General features: G+C 43.1%; 1 protein-coding gene across 2 annotated transcripts in view; it reads left to right on the forward strand.

Annotated features, from left to right (window-relative positions):
- Nucleotides 1–19,354, forward strand: part of DOCK1 (dedicator of cytokinesis 1) — a 319,815-nt gene that overhangs the window by 215,946 nt on the left and 84,515 nt on the right. For both annotated transcript variants that reach the window (XM_040605768.1, XM_040605769.1), the window contains exons 30-31: nt 15,415–15,493; nt 16,160–16,260. In XM_040605768.1, coding sequence (XP_040461702.1) covers nt 15,415–15,493; nt 16,160–16,260 — 180 coding nt within the window. The remainder of the gene's footprint in view (nt 1–15,414; nt 15,494–16,159; nt 16,261–19,354) is intronic.

Genomic DNA, 19,354 nt, shown 5'->3' on the forward strand with positions numbered 1-19,354 from the left:
TTCTTTTTTAAATACTGTTTTCTCCTGAGAACCAGGAAGAACTGAGGAAAGCTACAGGAGCACGCACGTTTGGTTTTAACATCCCCTGTTACTTCAGCAGGGATTCACAAACCTCTTTGGTCTGTTGCTGTGGTCAAACCCAAACCCTTTCTTGCAGGCTTTTGTCTTGATGCTGTAATGCTAAAACTTTTGGCTGAAACTACTATGAATTATATCCTGGTTTTCTATGTCACTTGCAGCCACTTTTAGTATGTTTTGGCTATGTTCTCAGCAATCATGGTGTGGGTATTGCTGACGTTAAAGCTGAAATCTGAAAAACCTGTGCATGGCATTCTGCTTTTAATTTCGTAGAAGCATAGAATCCTGGAATGGTTTGGGTTGGAAGGGACCTTAAAAATCGGCTAGTCCCACCCCGCTGCCGTGTGCAGGGCCCCCTCCCCCCATCCCAGGCTGCCCCCAGCCCCATCCAGCCTGGCCTTGAGCACTGCCAGGGATGGGGCACCCACAGCTGCTCTGGGCAGCCCGGGCCAGCGCCTCGCCGCCCTCACGGGGAACAATTTCTGCCTCACAGCTCATCTGCATCTCCCCTCTCCCAGCTTAAGGCCATTCCCCCTTGGCCTGTCACCACGTGCCCACGTACAAAGCCCCTCTCCAGCTTCTCGCCGGCCCCTGTAGGTGCTGGGAGCTGCTCTAAGGTCTCCCCGGAGCCTTCTCCTCCCCAGGCTGAGCAGCCCCAGCTCTCCCAGCCCGGCTCCGTAGCAGAGGGGCTCCAGCCCCCTGACCACCTCCGTGGCCTCCTCTGGGCTCGCCCCAACAGGTCCGTGTCCTTCTCGTGCTGGGGGCCCCAGAGCTGGTCGCAGCGCTGCAGGGGGGTCTCACGGGAGCGGAGCAGAGGGGCAGAATCCCCTCCCCCGCCCTGCTGGCCACGCTGCTGGGGATGCAGCCCAGGGCACGGGGGGCTCTCTGGGCTGCGAGCGCACATTGCCGGGTCGTGCTGGGCTTCTCGTCCACCAACACCGCCAAGTCCTTCTCTTCAAGGCTCTTTAATTTGTCTGCTAGTATATGGAAATAATCCAGAAAAACATCCTTTTTACCTTATATAAACCTTTGACTAATCCTTTGCTTGTTCACTGTTGGCCTATATAGCTTCTCGCTGTTGCCAGACTTTCCATAATGTCAGCTGCAGATGGACTTGAAAATGCTGGCAGGTCTTATCTGTGCGAGCATCAATATCCATTCTAAAAGCAGCATTTTCCCTGCCCTTCGTGAATCACTGCGATGCCAGCATCCCTCTCTCCATCAAAAAGCACCTGTTGTTAGTCCTTGCATCCCACTTGGATCACTTCTAGTTTATTGGCGCTGGTGCTTACGTGATGATGTAGCAGTAGCTTTACCGGGAGTCAGGAAAATCCAGCTGTTTCCGAACATGCCTTCATCCTCGGAGGATCTGTCTGTGTCTTGATAGTCTCGACCCATCCTACACTCGGTAGCTGTAATTGCTGCAAGTCTTGGGATGTTCAGTGACCGCATCGTGGGCCTCAAGGCAGTGCTGTACAACCTCGCACGTACGTTATTGCTTGAACCTCAGTCAACCAAAGGATGAAGCAATCTGTGTATTGGTTTAATCTGAATCGGTAATGTGGATGTCCTGGCATGATGATGCTTAAAAGGCTTGTGTTCCTCTAGAAATTTTTTAGATGACGGGTCGCTGAAGAGAGATGTTACTCAAGTTTGCATTTTTCAGTACTACACATAAAGTCATTTTGCCTTTTTGTATTTGAGCCTTTACATCCTGGCAAACAAACTACTCGTTCATATACATTAAGACTTGGATATGCTCTCTCCATACATTCCAACTATGTTCAGCTTCTGCTCAACTTTTTCCTTCCAGTAACTGCATTAATGGCTTCTTTTAAAACTTCCATTATCATTTAAACTTCCCTTAAAACTTCCAAATTCATTGTTTTATTAAAAACATAATTTTCTGTGAAAATTTTAGAAAATAAGATTAAAAAAACAGAACGGGAAAAAAAAAGAAAAAAAACCCCGAAGCTCTGAGTAGTTGAAAACTTTCTGAATTTGAAACTTGTATTCCTGCAGGAACAAGTAAACTTAAAAGCAGTAAAGTCCTTCCTCGAAGGTGTTTATGGTTTACCATGAATAAAAAAGACACTGGTGCATGAGCACACAAAAAAGACACTGGTGCATGAGCACACGTGCCCTTGGAGGAGCTGCAGGGCAGGCGCGGAGCTCCTGACCTCCCCACCTGGATTGCGGCTGCAGGTCATCGCCCTGGCAAGCCCAGCGGGAAGGTCAGCTCTTCCCAGCCTGCTACCATTTCAGTGGCAAAGTAATATATACGTTCAAACACAGTAGTATGGATCGGTATATATGTAGCCTACATATATACATAGTACACATATATATTTCTGGTGGGAAAACCTCCTAGCCTTTGGGCTAGTCTGGAATTTTCCCTGCTTGGTTTCTGTCGCCCATATAAGCCCATAAAATAATTACAGTCTACTCGGAGAGAAGCTGCTGGCTTTCAGTGCCGTTGGCATTATAAATTATCTGTCTAGATAGCCAAAATGTGTAATTCAGGCCAGAGGAGAACATAAAAGGAGCATAAATGGTGCATAAATGTTATGCGGGCCTTTTGCCCAACTATACTTTGACCCAGTCCAGGAAAATCGGTCCAGTGGCATTGATTTCTGCAAAGTGACTGGCTGGCTTGTCCTTGCAAGGCTCAGAAGTACGCTCGCAGCGCAGCCCTGGGTCTGGGTTGCTTGGGCTGGCACCGCCGTGCGCTGCGCCGGGGGACTTTTTGATGCTCCAATCTGTCCAGCAATGCTGCTGGAGTCAGGAACTTTCCAAATTAGGGTAACTTCCAAATTCACAGTGCTGCTTTTTGGACAAGGTAAGCAGACCTGCCTTAGTATTGGGAATGCATTCACTGCTTTGTCCACGTTGAAGCAAACTTACATGGCTCTGCCTTAGCAAAGGTGAGGATTCAAGGTATGGCAGCCATACCTTTAGGTTATTGCACTGTCTTACAAACTCAGCTGTCAGAAACAAAGTTTTAGTCTTATGGTGCACTAAGAAAAGGGTTTCTGAGCTGCTATTTGGATTTCCTGTAGTTTTAAAATTACCTTATCTGCGTAGCATATTCTAGTGGTTTACAGAGCTTCCTCAGGATTAACAGAGAGAGTGAAATTGAAGTATAGCATAAAAGAAATTGCAGACAACCACATTTCATTCTGGAGGATCCAGCTGCAAAGCTTCTGAAGCCAGTATTTGTCATATAACTGTACAGAGATGCTTATCCTTCCCTGGAGAACGGGTGTGCTTTAGTGATGCTTCAGTCTTATTCATCCACGAGGAGGCTGGGGCAGGGCATGGATTGTATCAGCTGCGTGCCCACGTCTTCTGGAGGTGGAGCAGATCCTGCTTTCTGCATGTTACCCATGTCGACAGTCAGGGAAGGCAGCTTAACATATTTTGGTCTAAATATCTGGAAAAATGGTTAAGCTTTTTAACAAAATGAGATGCATTTGGCTGCGCTCATAAACAATGATGTGTTCGTATCAGTGGCATACATATATCCACAATTCTATTTCACAACTTACTTACTCCAAAAAAATTTTTAGCAAAAAACTTTGTCCCATTGACACACTTGGCCATATTTTTTTTACAACCCTGATTGTGTTTGCCTCTGAGGCTTTGACTTTTCTAAGCAGAAACTAATTACCAGCTGTAAAATCCCAGGGAGGATTGGCATGTCAGAGGAAGCGCCGGGTCCTCCCGAGCCTTGAACGCATCCGAAGGCTGCACGCTGCAGCCGCCTTGCACGAGAGCACGCTGGTTTGATGCAGGAGATACCTGCTCAAAGGCAGCAAATTGATCTGATTGTGTCTTGGAAATGTCCCTCTGCTGCCCTGCGGTTCTGCTGGCATGTGCTAGGCTTGTTAAAAGAGTGAAAAAAAATGGGTTTGATTGTTTAGTTCCGTTGCAGTTTCTTATGAGACAGTTTGTTTTTATCTGCGGCATTATTTAGTCCTCCTAAACCGGAGGAAAGATGTGCCTAGTAAGCATGAAATGAATGCTGAAGGGAGTTGGAGGTGATCAGTGTTTATGGGCTTCCCCAAAATAAGGGATGTACTAGAACAGGAAAAAAAAAACAAGCAAAACCAAACCCCCAAACCCCAAAAACCAAACAACAAAGCTATTGTAAATGTTATACTGTTACCTGCCATGCAAACCTGATTTTTGTGCTCCATCATCTGTGACTGTTCCCATGTGTCATGGTTTAACCCCAGCCAGTGCCCAAGCCCCGTGCAGCCACGCGCTCATGCCCCCAGAGTGGGATGGGGGATAGGATCAGAAGAGTGAAAGTGAGAAAACTCATGGGCTGAGGCAAAGACAGTTTGATAGGTACAGCAAAAGCTGTGCACGCAGGCACAGCAAAACCTGGTATTCGTTCCCCGCTGCCCGTGGCCGGCAGGTGCTCGGCCATCCCAGGGGAGCAGGGCTCCAGCACGCCCAGCGGGGACTGGGGAAGGCAAACACCATAATGCTGAATGTTGTCATCCCCCCAGCCGCCTTCTTCCCCCAGCTTATATACTCAACATGGCACTGTATGGTATGGAATGTTCCTTTGGCCAGCTGGGGCCAGCTGCCCTGGCTGTGCCTCCTCCCAGTTTCTGGTGCCCCTCCAGCCCTTGCACTGGCAGGGGCTGAGAAACTGAAAAGTTCTTGGCTCAGCGTAAACGTTACCCAGCTACAACCAAACCATCCGTGTGCGGTCGCGTTGCTCTCACGCCACATCCAAAACACAGCACGACACCAGCTGCTGGGAGCACAATTAACTCTGTCCCGGCGGAACCCAGGGTGCCAAATGCGACCCCTCGGATGCAGGATGCTGCCACTCCTTCCACGGGAGCCCCAAACACCGCTGAGAGCCGCGGAAGGGACGGGCTCGGGGTGGGCACTGTGCTGGGAGGGCTTCTGTCACTCACAGGTATTGAAGCATCATGTTGAAGCATTTATTCTACTCCTGTCTCATTGCTACAAACGGGATCGGACCGGAGCCTGAAAGAGAAATTAAAATAATAGGAAACCACTGATCTCTTCCAAAGGTTAATAGCTGTGTTGGGCGAGCAATAGCCTGTACAGGAGACGAGTGCCGTTCTCATCTCGCTTTGCTCTCTGCCTCACATACCCCACTGCTTTCTTAAAACATTTTATGTCACTTCAATATCTGAGAGCCACACTTTGGATCAAATGCAGGCTTACCTAAAGCTCCAGTAAGGTGTTTTGCTTTTTTTTTTTTTTTTTTTTTTCTTTTTTTACTTTACCAGCATTAGTGATCCCTTCACAAAGCTGTCAGCCACATAAACATCCATGGAACAGCAAAGCAGAGCAGCTGCTGTGGCTTATCGTTCTCATCTATTACAAGAAATTGTATTTTAACCTCTTTCCAGGGAGTCACTTGTGTGTGTTTCTTGGGGAGGTAAATCCCAATTTTGGGAAAGTTCAGCTTTTCTGGATAGTGTCTCTGTACTTGTGGTTCTTGGTAGTTAGTAAAAGTAATAGTAAGTCATAAGACTAAAAGCCAAGTGCTTGTCAGCTCCCATGGCAGCTTTCTGCCATCAGGCGTCACAGTGAACGTTGCGGTTTGGGTGATGGACACCGAGAGGAGACCTCTCCAGCAGGCTGGGTCGCTAGGCACACCCGCTGGGACTCCAGCAGCACGGAAGAGGTGTTAAAGGAACCTTCGGACACCACCTTCAGCAGCAGATCGCTTCCTTTTGCCTCATTAGTATTCTGTGGTGGACTTTGATAGTGAAACACCCACAGGAAAAATTGAGATTATTTTTCAAGCAACGTTATGGATTTATTTAGCCAGCTGAAATGGTCTTAACAGTTGATTGCAAGATGGATGAAAATGCTGAAGAATTTGGAAGTTAAGGAATCTATTCTATTGATTTGTCCATAATTACCTAAAGTATTCTTAATGTGGATTCACATCTAGATGTCGATGGGAACAGGTAAGCTACAGAGGACAGTGCTGTCAGCAGAAAATAAGGGAGGTTCCCATGCTGTGAGCTATGACGTTGTCAAGTATTTGAAAACTTCCTGCCAAATTCGTCTGACCATTCGTGCTTTGCAAGAAATTTTTTGTAGCATCCTTTCCCATGCTTCGCATGCGTTACTTCTGGTTTTTTAATTATTTCTCTTTCCAGATAGAATGCTTCTTTAAAAAGCAATGTGATAGGAAGAAACATCTTCTGCTTTATTGATTTTTACCAGTGCAAAAACTAGCTGAATTCCCGTGTAAGATCAAGTAAAAAAAAAAAGAAAAAACCAAACAAAAAAACCCCCTCTTGTGTTGTTCATGGCCTGCAGGCATCTTGTGTGGGAGAGGGGTATGAGGAAAACCATGTTTCTTCTCGGTTTGGAAAGGCAGAGCTCGGTTCAGCAGCTCTTTGCACCCACAGTAGCTGTTGGCCCGTGAAAGCAGCAGGCTGGGGAGAGATCCACCAGCCCTGGCCAGCACATGCTGATGTTTGAGAGCCCACGAAGCTGTCCTCTGTGGTTGCACATTTGCTTAGAAGGGATGTTTTTTATCCAATAAACTCACCAAGGATCAGGTGATGATATCTGTACTGTAGCAAAGACTTTTTGCATTTTATTGAGCAGCGCATTATAATGAAAACTGGTTGTTTAATAGCTAACCTCATCGCAGAGATTTCTTCCAGCAGCACTACAACAAATTACATTTGTTTTAAATTACAAGATCTATTGCAAGTTTTTGCCAGCTACCGTAATAGAAACGGTCTCTTTGAATTCAGTAAGTCTTCTTCCTTTCGAATATTAACTTTTGGGTTAGAGGAACAATAATGCTGTCCACTTGCAATAGATGCTACTTCCCCAGCATTGTAGCTTTAGCTAAACCCCCCTAAATTAAATTGTCTTCTAGCATTTCCATTAGAAAACACTCTTCCCAAGCTTTTATGACTCTGCCATAAAATTCTCTAGGTAGTGAAATTTAGTACATAAGGTTATACATCCGTGGCAAAAGGTACATCTTAGATGAAATTTCAGAGGACAAAGTTTACTGGTGCTTTTGAAAAAGGCTATTAGAAGTCTGCAGCTGCTGCTTTCCTGCACTCTGGAAGTCATCAAGAAACCAAAGCCTGGACTTCAGACAAGTAGTTGAGAAAAGAGGAGAGCGAGGGTAGTCAGACCCTGCCACAGGTTGTCCAAGGAGGCTGCCCAAGGGAGTCTCTATCCTTGGAGATACTCAAAACCCAACTGGACGCAGCCCTGAGCAACCTGATCCAGTTTGACCGGAGACTTCCAGAGGCACCTCCCAGCCTCAGTATCTCTGTGTTCCTCTGACTATGCCAAGTCCATCAAACAGTGACGACACGTCAGGTTGAGCGTTACATTGGTGCTGTCCTCACGCTAAGGATGCCCCTCTTGCCGATGTCGCACGGATTTCCAAGGAGCCTGAGGAGGCTGTGTGTCAGCGTGGATCCATCCAGCGGCTGGGTAGGCACAGTACATCTGTAAGGACATTTGAAGGGAATATAAATCCAAATATTTTTTATTCTATTGATTTCTGTCAACATTTATCGTTTGATTGTCTAGTAGCGCAGCACTCTTGCCTGCTTATTCCAACAGGGTTGTTTTGTCAGTTTGCTTTCAAGGTGTGAGATAGCTGTACTACAAAGGTGATTTTGAAAAACAATGCATTGTGCCTGCTATGTGGTACCTACTATTGGTAGTCAGACCACAAGTTTGTCCTTCAGAATTTTGTAACCTGCCGTTATTTTTCATTCATCTGTCCCCATTGTTTTAGAGGACACACAGCACAGAATATAAATTAGGAAAGAGGTGTCAGTGATTATAGATAATATGCTAAAACCATTTCTGAAATATTTATTACAAAATAGGTTAGTAAAGTGACATGGTGCACCTGTGCTGGTGTTGAGTAGACATCACTAGAAGATTATGCTAATGTAAGTATTTAGTAGCAGGTCTTCTTTGGGATTACTCTGTGCTATTATCATAGTCAGCCCAGGAATTGTAATTCAAAAGAAAGCAAATGATCAAGGTTTTTGTTTCTTTTTCTTAAGTTTTGACTGCTCTTTAGACTGATGAATTAAAGAATATTACAAGGAATCTTTTAAACATTTGGAAGGGAAAAAAAGGGAGGGAGCATAGACTTGGACAGAGAAGTAACATATACAGAAGTTTAAAATGAAGAGTTTGGAAACCTTTGTTTGGGCTGGGCAGTTGTCAGGTCTGGAGGTGTGAAGATGGTTGAACAGTGATAACATCACCAGAAAAGAACAGAGAGAGAGAACTGGGGAAGGGAGAAAATTCAGGGGGAGATGCAAAGAGGGCCGATACCTTCACGTGCGCTCATTTTTATGATTTTAACTTTCATTTGACTTGTACAAAATACATGGATGAAATTACTACGTATCCTCTGTGTTCCAAGGATATTGGACAATCACCAGACTGCATGCAATGCCAATAGGGGACCGGTTATAGAAGCATATTAAAATACCAGGTTTATTTAGTTTTTAACTGAAGAGTTGTTTAAAACTTCACTGTACTTTGCAACACTGAGACGCTGAGAAAGAATTTGAAGGTATTTGAAGTGATTGCTGTTTAAAAGAAAGCTTTGCTGTTCATGCTTTAGTGAGCATTTGTTCAGGTTTGGGTTTTGCGTTGGGATTTCAAGGTCTAGGTCTGTTGTTTCATACATAGTCTGACAAGATAAGAGTCGTCTGTCTCATATATGCCCAGTAAATTTGTCTCCCAGAGAAGCAAAAGCTCAAACATGGAAAGCATGATGATGTGCAGGAAGGCTGATCAGCTGTAATAAAGCATTCATTATCCTTCCATCTAAATTAACTGTAATGACATCATAATAGTGCCTTTTACAACCTCACTCCAAATTCCCCTTTTTTTATTGAATTATCAGCTAAACCTAAATTATTTTAAGTTGTATCTGTATATTCTTGTTTAGATAATTATTCTATCATTAAGAAGGTAATTCATTCGTTCTTTCATTCTTCTGTTTTGTAGTGCACTTAAAGAAAAATACTGGGGAGTAAATTTTTAGCTTGTATTGTTTCATATTTTCCTGTCATAAGTATTTTACATAAGTGCTTACAGTGTAAATCTGAATCCCTGGGTACTTGAGCTAACTAAATAATATACAACATGGAATATGCTGTAAGAATGTTTCTAGTGTTGGAATTTTCTCTCTCGATTATTTCTCCAGAAAAATCTTTTTGCAGAGGCAGTTTGATTTGCGTGTGTGCATTAACCAGTGAGGGAGGTGTGTTGCAGCATCATGTGGCTTCCAGCTTTCCTCCTTTAGCTTTCGCAAGTACTTTCCAACAATGTGAGAAGCTGACTGGAAGAAAATGGGACACAGAATATTTTTAAACATGAGTGAACAAGCAAATCGGGGCATTTGACTAATCACAAGAGAAAACAGAGGAAGAAGAAATGACTGTACCTGAGAATAAGGGGGAAAAAAAAAAAAAAAAAAGTTGTTTGGTGCAGTGGGTACTGTTGCTGTATGTTGGATCCCTTTGCCCCTTCTTCATTTACTGTTGCCTGTATGTTGATATGTGTTCACAGTCTCCTGGTTTCAGTGGGGTGTTTGTAGGAACAAAGGGCCTCTGCAGAGGGAACACTACAGAATGGAACCATTAATATTGGTACTGTTTGGTGGAGCAATCGCTAAGCATGCACCCGCAAACCCCTTAACCCCTGTGGGCCTAGTGGAAGTGATTAATCATCAATAATGGTAAAAATAGCCGGAACTGGGTATTTGCAATGGAAGTTAGTTCATGGGATGCAAATGAAATTAGTGCTTGCAGCCCAGAGAGCCCCCGGCGCCCTGGGCTGCATCCCCAGCAGCGTGGCCAGCAGGGTGGGGGAGGGGATTCTGCCCCTCTGCTCCGCTCCCGTGAGACCCCCCTGCAGCGCTGCAACCAGCTCTGGGGCCCCCAGCATGAGAAGGACACGGACCTGTTGGGGCGAGCCCAGAGGAGGCCACGGAGGTGGTCAGGGGGCTGGAGCCCCTCTGCTGTGGCGCCGGGCTGGGAGAGCTGGGGCTGCTCAGCCTGGGGAGGAGAAGGCTCCGGGGAGACCTTAGAGCAGCTCCCAGCACCTACAGGGGCCGGCGAGAAGCTGGAGAGGGGCTTTGTACGTGGGCACGTGGTGACAGGCCAAGGGGGAATGGCCTTAAGCTGGGAGAGGGGAGATGTAGATGAGCTGTGAGGCAGAAATTGTTCCCCGTGAGGGTGGCGAGGCGCTGGCCCGGGCTGCCCAGAGCAGCTGTGGGTGCCCCATCCCTGGCAGTGCTCAAGGCCAGGCTGGATGGGGCTGGGGGCAGCCTGGGCTGGGGGGAGGGGCCCTGACCAGGGCACGGGGTGGGACTGGGTGGGCTTCAAGGTCCCTTCCAACCCAACCCGTTCTGTGATTCTGTGGCTTCAATCAGCAGCATATTAATTGATGCATTTACTCTGGATTGAGAGCTGTAAATGGAGGGAAATTACTGAGGAAATCAGTACTAATCTGCCCCTTGACTTAAGGCAGGATAAGGTGAATGGTCCAGATCACTACTTGATTAGAGATACTTGCTTAACCTGTTTTTTTGCAGCTTTTTTTTTTTTTTTTTTTAATCTCTGCTTTGAATGGCTGGAGAGCACTGCAAAGTATTTCTTCATGTCTAACCTGTGCCATGGTTTTTTGCATGTCCTGTCCTCTTGCTTCTCTCTGCCATATTTTTGTGTCACTCTTGAGGCATGGTGACTTCAAATGAACAGTGTTCCAGCTGAAGCCTTGCCAGGGCCAAGTAGATGAGAAGAAAGAATCCATGTCCCACAGTGGACCGTTATCCTAATGCAGCTCTGACGGAGCATTGTGCATCATGGAGGCACTTTGATGCTCGACTGTTTTACTGCCCACCCTCTGGCTAACAGACTTTTGCAGCCTTCCACTGTGTTCATGCAATTTGTTACTCCTTCAGGCTTCTGATGGACTGATAAAGGTGCCTTATGAGGTAATACATAAACAGGGATAAAATGCCAAGAAATCCTGATGTTGGTGTAAGACCTCGCTGCCATAGAAGTTATCTAAAGGCACAATAAGAGGACAGTCCCTACTCCAAAGAACCTAACTACAACAGAAAGCTGCTGATATGTGATATGTGATATGCTGATGTGTGAAAGTGGTGCTGATGGCGAGCCGTCCCCAGCACCACTCATTCCCAGCTGCTCAGCGCACATAAACCTCATCTGTCCAGGGTGTTAATTTTGTGGTTTGGAAGATGCTTATGCCCTTTAGCAACAGTCGTTCTTCCTTCCACGTATCCTGAAGTAACTTCCTTCTGTAATCATATTCTTTTTATTCCAATCACATCATAGGAAATGTTAATTTCCTTCTTTTAATTGGGTTGATAAAGTCTTTTGTCTAACAAATCTTCCCAATATGTTAGCGTTAGATTTTGTTGCTGTGTGTGACATTCTCGGTATTGCAGCTCAGTACATCGTGATCGGTTCCAGTCTCTGAAGTTCTCTCTTTTTCAAGGTTTAACTTTTGTGGCTCTTCCTGACACAGATAATGTATTCTTTTGTTAATTGAAACTGAACTTCAAGACAAGCGCTTCTTTTTATGCACATGCAACTGGAAGCTAATCTTCATTATTAATTACAGCAAGATAAGTTATGCCACTGCGGATTGATGTTCTCCATCTGAGCACAGGAGATAGTTTTGATTACTTGCCTGTTGGCCCAGTGATGCCCAAGTACACCTTCCTCCTTACGTGTGTTGGCAGCAGCCAGCGCATTCTTCACTACAGACTGATGCATTTGGTTTAATTCTGCCTGTTCTGAAGAGCCACGTTTCCCTCTATTTTTTTCAATTTCCCTTAACTTTGACAGCGAAGTTCCTGCAGTTTCGTCAGAACCTGCTTTGGAGGAGGGAGAGGATCAAACTAACACCTGGAGTAAATCATAAAATTTTTCTGCTTCCTTTTCTGAATGTTATTTGAGCATAAACCTGAGCTGTTTTTGCGTTCATGAGCTGCAGCAGACTTCACAGGTGAAAACATACCATTTCGTAGATCATAGCCAAGAATTCAAGCAAATATTTTTTTTCTATCCAAAGGATCTCCTCAGGGTGGTAATCTTTCTGGCTGATTAACCATACGACTGTAATACCGAAGTGGTGAAGCGGTGCCAGCCTAACCATCTTACTTCTGCGCTGTAGCCCCGTGTCGTTGTTTCTTCTGATTCTTTTTCTCCAAACGGCAGCTCGTTCCCAGGATGGGGTTTGAACACTCTAGGCAGAAACACCTTTCTTCTCAGCTGACACCTCTTCTCACTCTTGCGTGGGTATGTAAGCGATTACAAGGCAGTCAGGAGTACATGGAGTGGAAGTCAGTAATCTCAGCCTGATAGAAAACTACATTTGTAGAAATCCAGCCTTTCCTTGCTGGGCCCCGTAAAAATAAAGTTTTACACCAAGGTGAAGAAGTAGTAGTGTGATGAATCCCTCTACTCTTGCTGTCCCAGTATGCTATACAACTTGCTACTTCTTACTGCCAATATTTTAATATATATTCTTTAAAACTGACTTAATCAGATAAAAGTCATCATAGTTTTGCTGTTTTCTCTTGGCACTGGAGGTACTAGATAATGCTAGAAAGTGCTGAGCTTAGCCATCACAGGGTCGTTGTAGTGACTTCAGTTGTGCTGGGAGGCTGTAGCAGTTTACATTGCTCGCTGATTAATCCACTTCATAACTTCCTTTTTCCTCGGTTAAATCTGGATTTTTCAGGATGGATGTTATTCTTACTGCACTGTGCCAGCCACATTTGGCTTTGCAGTACCGTGATCACAAAGTCATATTCTGACTGCCCCCCATGTTGCAGTAAAGGGACTGTCAATATTTCCAGCAATCCTTCCAGTACTGGTCGAAACAGGCACAAAATCCTCATTGGTTTACATTTGATTTGCAACTGAAGATGTACTGTTATAATAATATCGTTGTTCTGTTGACTTCCACTGGGAAAGAACAGGCTTTCTTCACTGACATACATTAGGAAGTGTTTTATCCAGTAACAGAAGGTTTGAGTGTATCATCAGATTCAATCAAAATTAAAACAGGGTTTGAATAATTAAAAAATCAATACTTAAATCTCTGCATCTCTGCTTTTGATGTTCTTCTGTAGAAAGTTGGGAGCAATCCCTACCTTGCCAGCGCAGCCTGATTGCAGGGGTAGCACATGGTCTGTGAGAGGATGGTGGTGTTTAATTACAACTGCAGTTTAACAGATGTGTTGTGCTGTGGTCCTTTTGCAGTTGCAATCTACTGTAGATTCCGCATTATTTGTTCGTTATTGGTATTCACTAGAATTAATATAGGGGAAAAAAATTGCGAGCTACAATTTAAAGAAAAATAATGGTATATAAAGTAATGAGATTGTTCCAAAGCTTAATTAGATGGAGTAGATTGAATACATTACAGTGATGTCTTGAGGCAACATAATTAAATTGTAGGCATAATCCTCCCTGTATTGGAACTGATTTTATCTTCGTAAAGCAAGGCGCATTAGATGGCCCTTCCTACTATGTTAAATTACTCATTCTTCTAGGAAGACTTATGAATCTCATAGTATTATCAGACTTTAAAACCACAAAACAAAACAGGGTATAAGTCTACATATCAAACTGTTGATAGCCTGATTATAGGGATAACTTCAGTTTCAATCTTAGTATATGCTGCAGCTCAGTAATTGAGTCATAGATTTAAAATACATATATATGCAGTGTATTATTGTGTATGCTGAATTAATCTCATTTATAATATCTCTTAATGAAGTTCTTTCCAAATACATACGCTGACAGGGATCCTGGTGAATGATGCACAGAAGTGGTGCTCCTGAAGTGCACCTCTGCGTAGGCTGGGTGCAAGTGGAAAGATGCCTATTACATCTTGGCTATGTAGAGAAATATCGTAAAATGTATGACTGTGTGTATCCCTACAGATATGTATTTTAATTTTTGTACATACTCATTTATATTTGATATATTTTTTCGTCTTTAAAATTTTCACATTTTTTTTTATAAATCTATTCTTTGTTTTCGCATTTTGGATAATATTCCTTCTTCTCCGTTACACACTACTGTGGGGGCGATCTGGCTTTACAGAACAGATAAATCCCAGTGACGTCGAAATTTTTGCCTTGCTTGATTAATTTAGTGTGCCTAAATAATCTGCCTCAGCATCCTGATGCCAGTGTATTATCTGGAGGCTTCGTTTTTCTTGTGTTACCAAACATTTAGCTAAATACTGATTTTTTTTTCAGGAGAGATCACTAGTGTCTTAAATTCAGTAAAAGACCTTTCTAACTGCCTCTTCTGGTTTGTTTTCAATAATTCTGGTATGTGTTTGCCAGCCTGCAGAAAGATTAACTTTGTTATTTGCATTCGATAGTGAACTCTCTTTTTAAAGATTGGTGTCGGGGGCGGGGGGGGGGGGGGGGGAGCAGTACGTGTCATGAGTGATCTTTATCGTTGCAGGTACTTTCAGGAGACTTAAATCTCTACCACAGTCTGCTCGAAAGACAAGCTCATTTGTCTGGGCATTAGCTGGCAGTTTCATAGCAGAAATTTAAAGTTTTCAAGAGGAATCTAATGTTTATTTTGAAAATGGAGATTAGGGTACCAAAGAATAATATGTTTACTTTTCAGCAGCATGAATATGTAGTGACCTACTTATAGTATACCATTTGGTTTTATTTTTAAAGCTTGTCAAGCCAACTCCTATTGCAATTTAAAGAAGCATTCTCTTTTGGAAGGCAACAAACTACACTGTGTACTAAATCAGCATTTTAGAAGTAGAACAGTGAACAGTGTTTTGAAGATTGTCCTTCAACGGCATTTTGATGTGCTAGTGTGCCAGAAGTAGAAAAGCGCTTGCCTCGTGTGTTTAAAAACATGTTTTAAACTGCAGCCAGTTGCAGGTCTAGGTTAGATTCAACACTACGATGCTGTAACTTTAAAAGTACATCTAAGTTTTTTTCTGCTAAACTGAATTTTTAATGATCTCTTGATTATCATGAGATATTTTAAAGACAAGTGATTTTATCCGAAGCATTCCTTGTGTTGCTGCATATGCTAATTTACTTGATTAATTTTGAGAACATCTGCATATAATTCTGTATACTTAACAGTGGTGAGATCACACTTCTTTTCAAGTAACAGCTACAAATTTCACTTTCCAGACAGACTCAGATTTTTGTCTAATTGGGAAGCCAAATGTACAAAGGTACCACAGAAGAGTGTGTAATTATGTAATTTTCTCCTGATCTTTCAGAGTCTTCCTGCGAGCAATTAATCAGTATGCAGATATGCTAAACAAAAAATTTCTTGATCAAGCCAACTTTGAGTTACAGGTAAGAAAAAAACATCAGTGTCTTGGGGACTAATGTTAATGTTATAATGAATTTCTGCCCTAAGTAAGCGTGTAATTTTGGAGTTATGTACGTGTCGTCATGAACCCCAGGTAACCAGTTCACCCAGTTAAATAATGGCAGGCTCAGCAGATACGTACAACCCGTTCATGTCTTGTGGGTCTTGTTTTAGAAGAGCACTGAGTCTTACTCAGAGCATCGTAGAAAACTCCTGCTTTCGTTCAGGAACAGCAAAAAGAGATGTCCTTAAAGCAGCAGATGCTTTAGCAGAATTATTGCCTGAAATGCAGCGCCTGAGACGTGGCGTGTGAGTGCCCTGCTGTGGGAAGCACGCCGGCTTAGGTCGCTTGTTCAGAATTTGGGGTTTTTTTTCCCCTCATATTTATGTCTTCACATTTAATTTTGCTTGGATCGTCAAAACACAATTGATTAGGATTTGTAGATGGGAAAAGTTTCATGGAAACATAAACACAACGAGGAGATGTACTAAGAATATATCAAGAAACACCGTCTCTGTGGTGTCTGTTATTTTTCTCCTTTAAATATTTATGTGCATAATTTAGATACATCTAAGTTGTTTTGTAGATGTGCAGAAAAACATTTCAGAGAATTAATGGTATCTATTCTTGTCATTTTGGGGGCTTTCAGCTTTGGAACAACTACTTCCACCTGGCTGTTGCTTTTCTCACCCAAGAGTCTTTACAACTGGAGAATTTTTCAAGTGCTAAAAGAGCAAAAATACTTAACAAGTAAGTCCTATTCATCATCTAAATCATGGACAAGAACTCAAGGTCTATTAACATAATTTTAGTTTAATTTCTTAGCTAAATCCATTCAAATTGAGATGCAATCATGGTATAATGAAAGGTTGGTTTTAAAAACATGAATCAAGTATTGCATGTGTTTCTACCCTTGAATCAAGATCTAAATTACAGGATTCATTACTGATGAAGACAGTATTTTATACTGCAGGATGTTCATAAAGTCAAGACTTTTCAGAAGTATTAACATATTATAAAGCTGAATTTTTAAATCACTTTAGCTTTGTGCTTATTCTAATCTCATTTTACGTGCACTCTTTATTGCTTAATCCCTTACGGCCTTTTAGACTGAATTTTTGTAACTACAGCCATTTTCACCGCGATATCCCTGAAGAATGGGTTTGTATAACTGCAGCCTTGTACGCTTGCCTGGTTAAAAGGGATTACATTGCCTACCTCTGAACAGGGAGCTTGAACGACCCGATTGCCGTTCTGAATCCCACAGCAAACGAAAGCTGTAAAAAAAAAAAAAAAAAAAAAAAAAAGAAAGGCTGGAAATAAGACTGGAGCCTGAATAGTTTGTTTAATGTATGTATTTCTCTTAAATTTCACCGGTGTCCCAATGCGGTGGACTTTATCATTCATTAACTAAACGCCGAGGACTGAAAAAAGCCAGTTACATGTTTTCAAACACGGTGCGTGGATTCTCTTTCTTTGGCATAACATTTGTGAAGAGCACCTGCAAGAGCAGCTTGCTGCCACCGTCAGTCGGGTTATTGCAGGTAATGCACAGAACGGGCGCGTTCCAAAGCTGCGATTCCTTGAACGGGTACAGCTCAGACTCCTCGTGTGTGCAATGTGGCGTTATCTATATGCAGAAAGAAGATGCATTTTTGTATCACTTTGGCTTCCAAATGTAGGCCTTTTTGAATATTATTATGATGAGAGAGATGGGAAGAGTTTATTGCTGCTGCAGTGACATGGGATTTTAAAGGCTTTTTTGCTGTAACTGCATGGGCTGCAGGCTTTGACCAGAACAGACAGGCTGCTGCGTGCCATCTTTTTATTTTTTTCTTCTTTTTTTGGCAGCTAAGTTTTGCCCTTCAAACTCAACCGCTCCGTCCTGAGTTTTGAGGCGCAGCCTTTGGAAGCTGCACTTTACCTGAGCCTTGAAACAGAATTTTTGAGCACTGTGTGATCTAATAGACCTACCCATAACTCGTGGAGCTTCCGTGATGAAACAGGAATATTTACAAGTTCAGTAGAAAAACGTTGTCGAGCAGAGCCCAGCTTTTTGCACTTGTGTGGTAAATACTATAAATAACATTTTATAGTTACAATTTGTAAAAGGAAAGGAAGATGGTTTGGTAGAGCCAGGTAAATTTCATTCCATTAGATTTAGAATTTGTAGAACAAAGTGGTTTTGTACAAGATGGGACCAATGATGGAAATTCTCTTTCGTAATTAAGAGTGTAAAGGATATTTGCAAAAGGCAAAGCGCTGCCATCACTCAGCAAGCAGAGGGATGGGAGCCGAGGCCGCTGGCCAACTCCCTCGCTCGCTCTGTCCGACGCGGGTGTGCAGCTACCTGAGCCTCCTAGTTCAGATCAGACTCCTGACCCGAACAAAAATCCAGCAGCTGAGCTAGAACTGGACTGGAAATTCTTGTACAAGACATTTCTGGACTGATATTCCCTCTCTGTAAGGATGGGAGCCTTAAACGGCAATTTCCTTCAAGTGATTTTTGTATCAAACTGCGCGTTGTATCTTGCTGAAGAAATTGACAAAATCAACAGACATTTCTCACTGCTGATACAAGTAAATAGATTAAGTAATTTTGAGTGGTTACTTAATGATGTTTGCTAAATTGTAAATCTCTGTTTATAATGATTTTACAAGTTGTTATTTTCAGTTTAATCACGTTTTGGAGATGAAAAGCAAGACCATAAATTCTTCAAGATGCAATAAATGCATAGTCAGGAAGCACTAACTTTTATTGCTATGTGAAACCACTACCACTTCTGTGCCAAAGGGATATAATTAATCAGTTAATTCAGTATCACACTCACCCATCTTTTAAAGGATGTATTTCAATTAATATGTCAAATATTTAATAATTAAAATTTAATTATTGTAATTTGTAGTTTTTGCTAAACATTGCATTTAAGCATTAGATAATAACAGATTCTTAACGATGCAGAAGAATCTCTTTAATCCATATTAATGGCAGGGTATCTCCCTATTATCCCACAGAAATCCCACAAGTTGCCAGATGTTACCATTTTGCTCATCTTGTTATTTAAGTAATGACCTTTAACAGACAAATATTCTGTGTAGCAAATACATTCTTGGAGCTCATTATGGTTCTGATCCCATCATTAATGAAGGCAACAGGATGTTTTCCATTCATTAAGCTTTCCTGGCATTAGCGTGGAGAAGGTGTGGAATATCAGTATCACCCTTGGCCAGGAGATGCGAGGTGCTGGTGGCCCTGGCTGGGCAGCAGGTGGGCTGCAGGGTGGGCTCCTGCCTCCTTCGCTGCCTGGGACCGTTCCTCTTGGCCTGGCCCGGGCAGGGCACAAAATCCCATCGGCACATAGAAACTTTCTCTTCCTGATGCTGCACGTTGTAGGGAACAGAGACGGTGGATTGTTTGACATTGATAATGTGCAGCTGAGATCCTGCAGCAAAGAGGTAAATAATTTGAGGGAGCATGAGAAGAAACGCGGATGAGACAGAAGCAAAGGAGGCATGTGGTCTCACCTCTGGAAGAGAAGGAGGCAGTGTGAACAGCGGCTGCGTGCGTGGACAGCAGTTTGACCAATAATAAAGCTTTTAGCAGCGCGTGTACAGAGTATAAACTTATAAAAGCTGTAACTGACCAACAATAAAGGTCTTTGCTTCACCATCCTTGCAAAGTCCATGCCTCGTACGCCACAGCGCGTGAAGGCGCAAGATGTCACAAGATGTTCCTCGCTGGATTTTATGGGACGGTGCTATTGCTCAGAGGGTGGATAAAAATAAAACACAGCCTTAAGCAGGGAAGCTCTGTTACCCTTCCTCTGGCCACTACCATCTGAAA

Source organism: Falco naumanni, chromosome 9 (assembly GCF_017639655.2).
Source record: "Falco naumanni isolate bFalNau1 chromosome 9, bFalNau1.pat, whole genome shotgun sequence".
NCBI lineage: Eukaryota > Metazoa > Chordata > Aves > Falconiformes > Falconidae > Falco > Falco naumanni.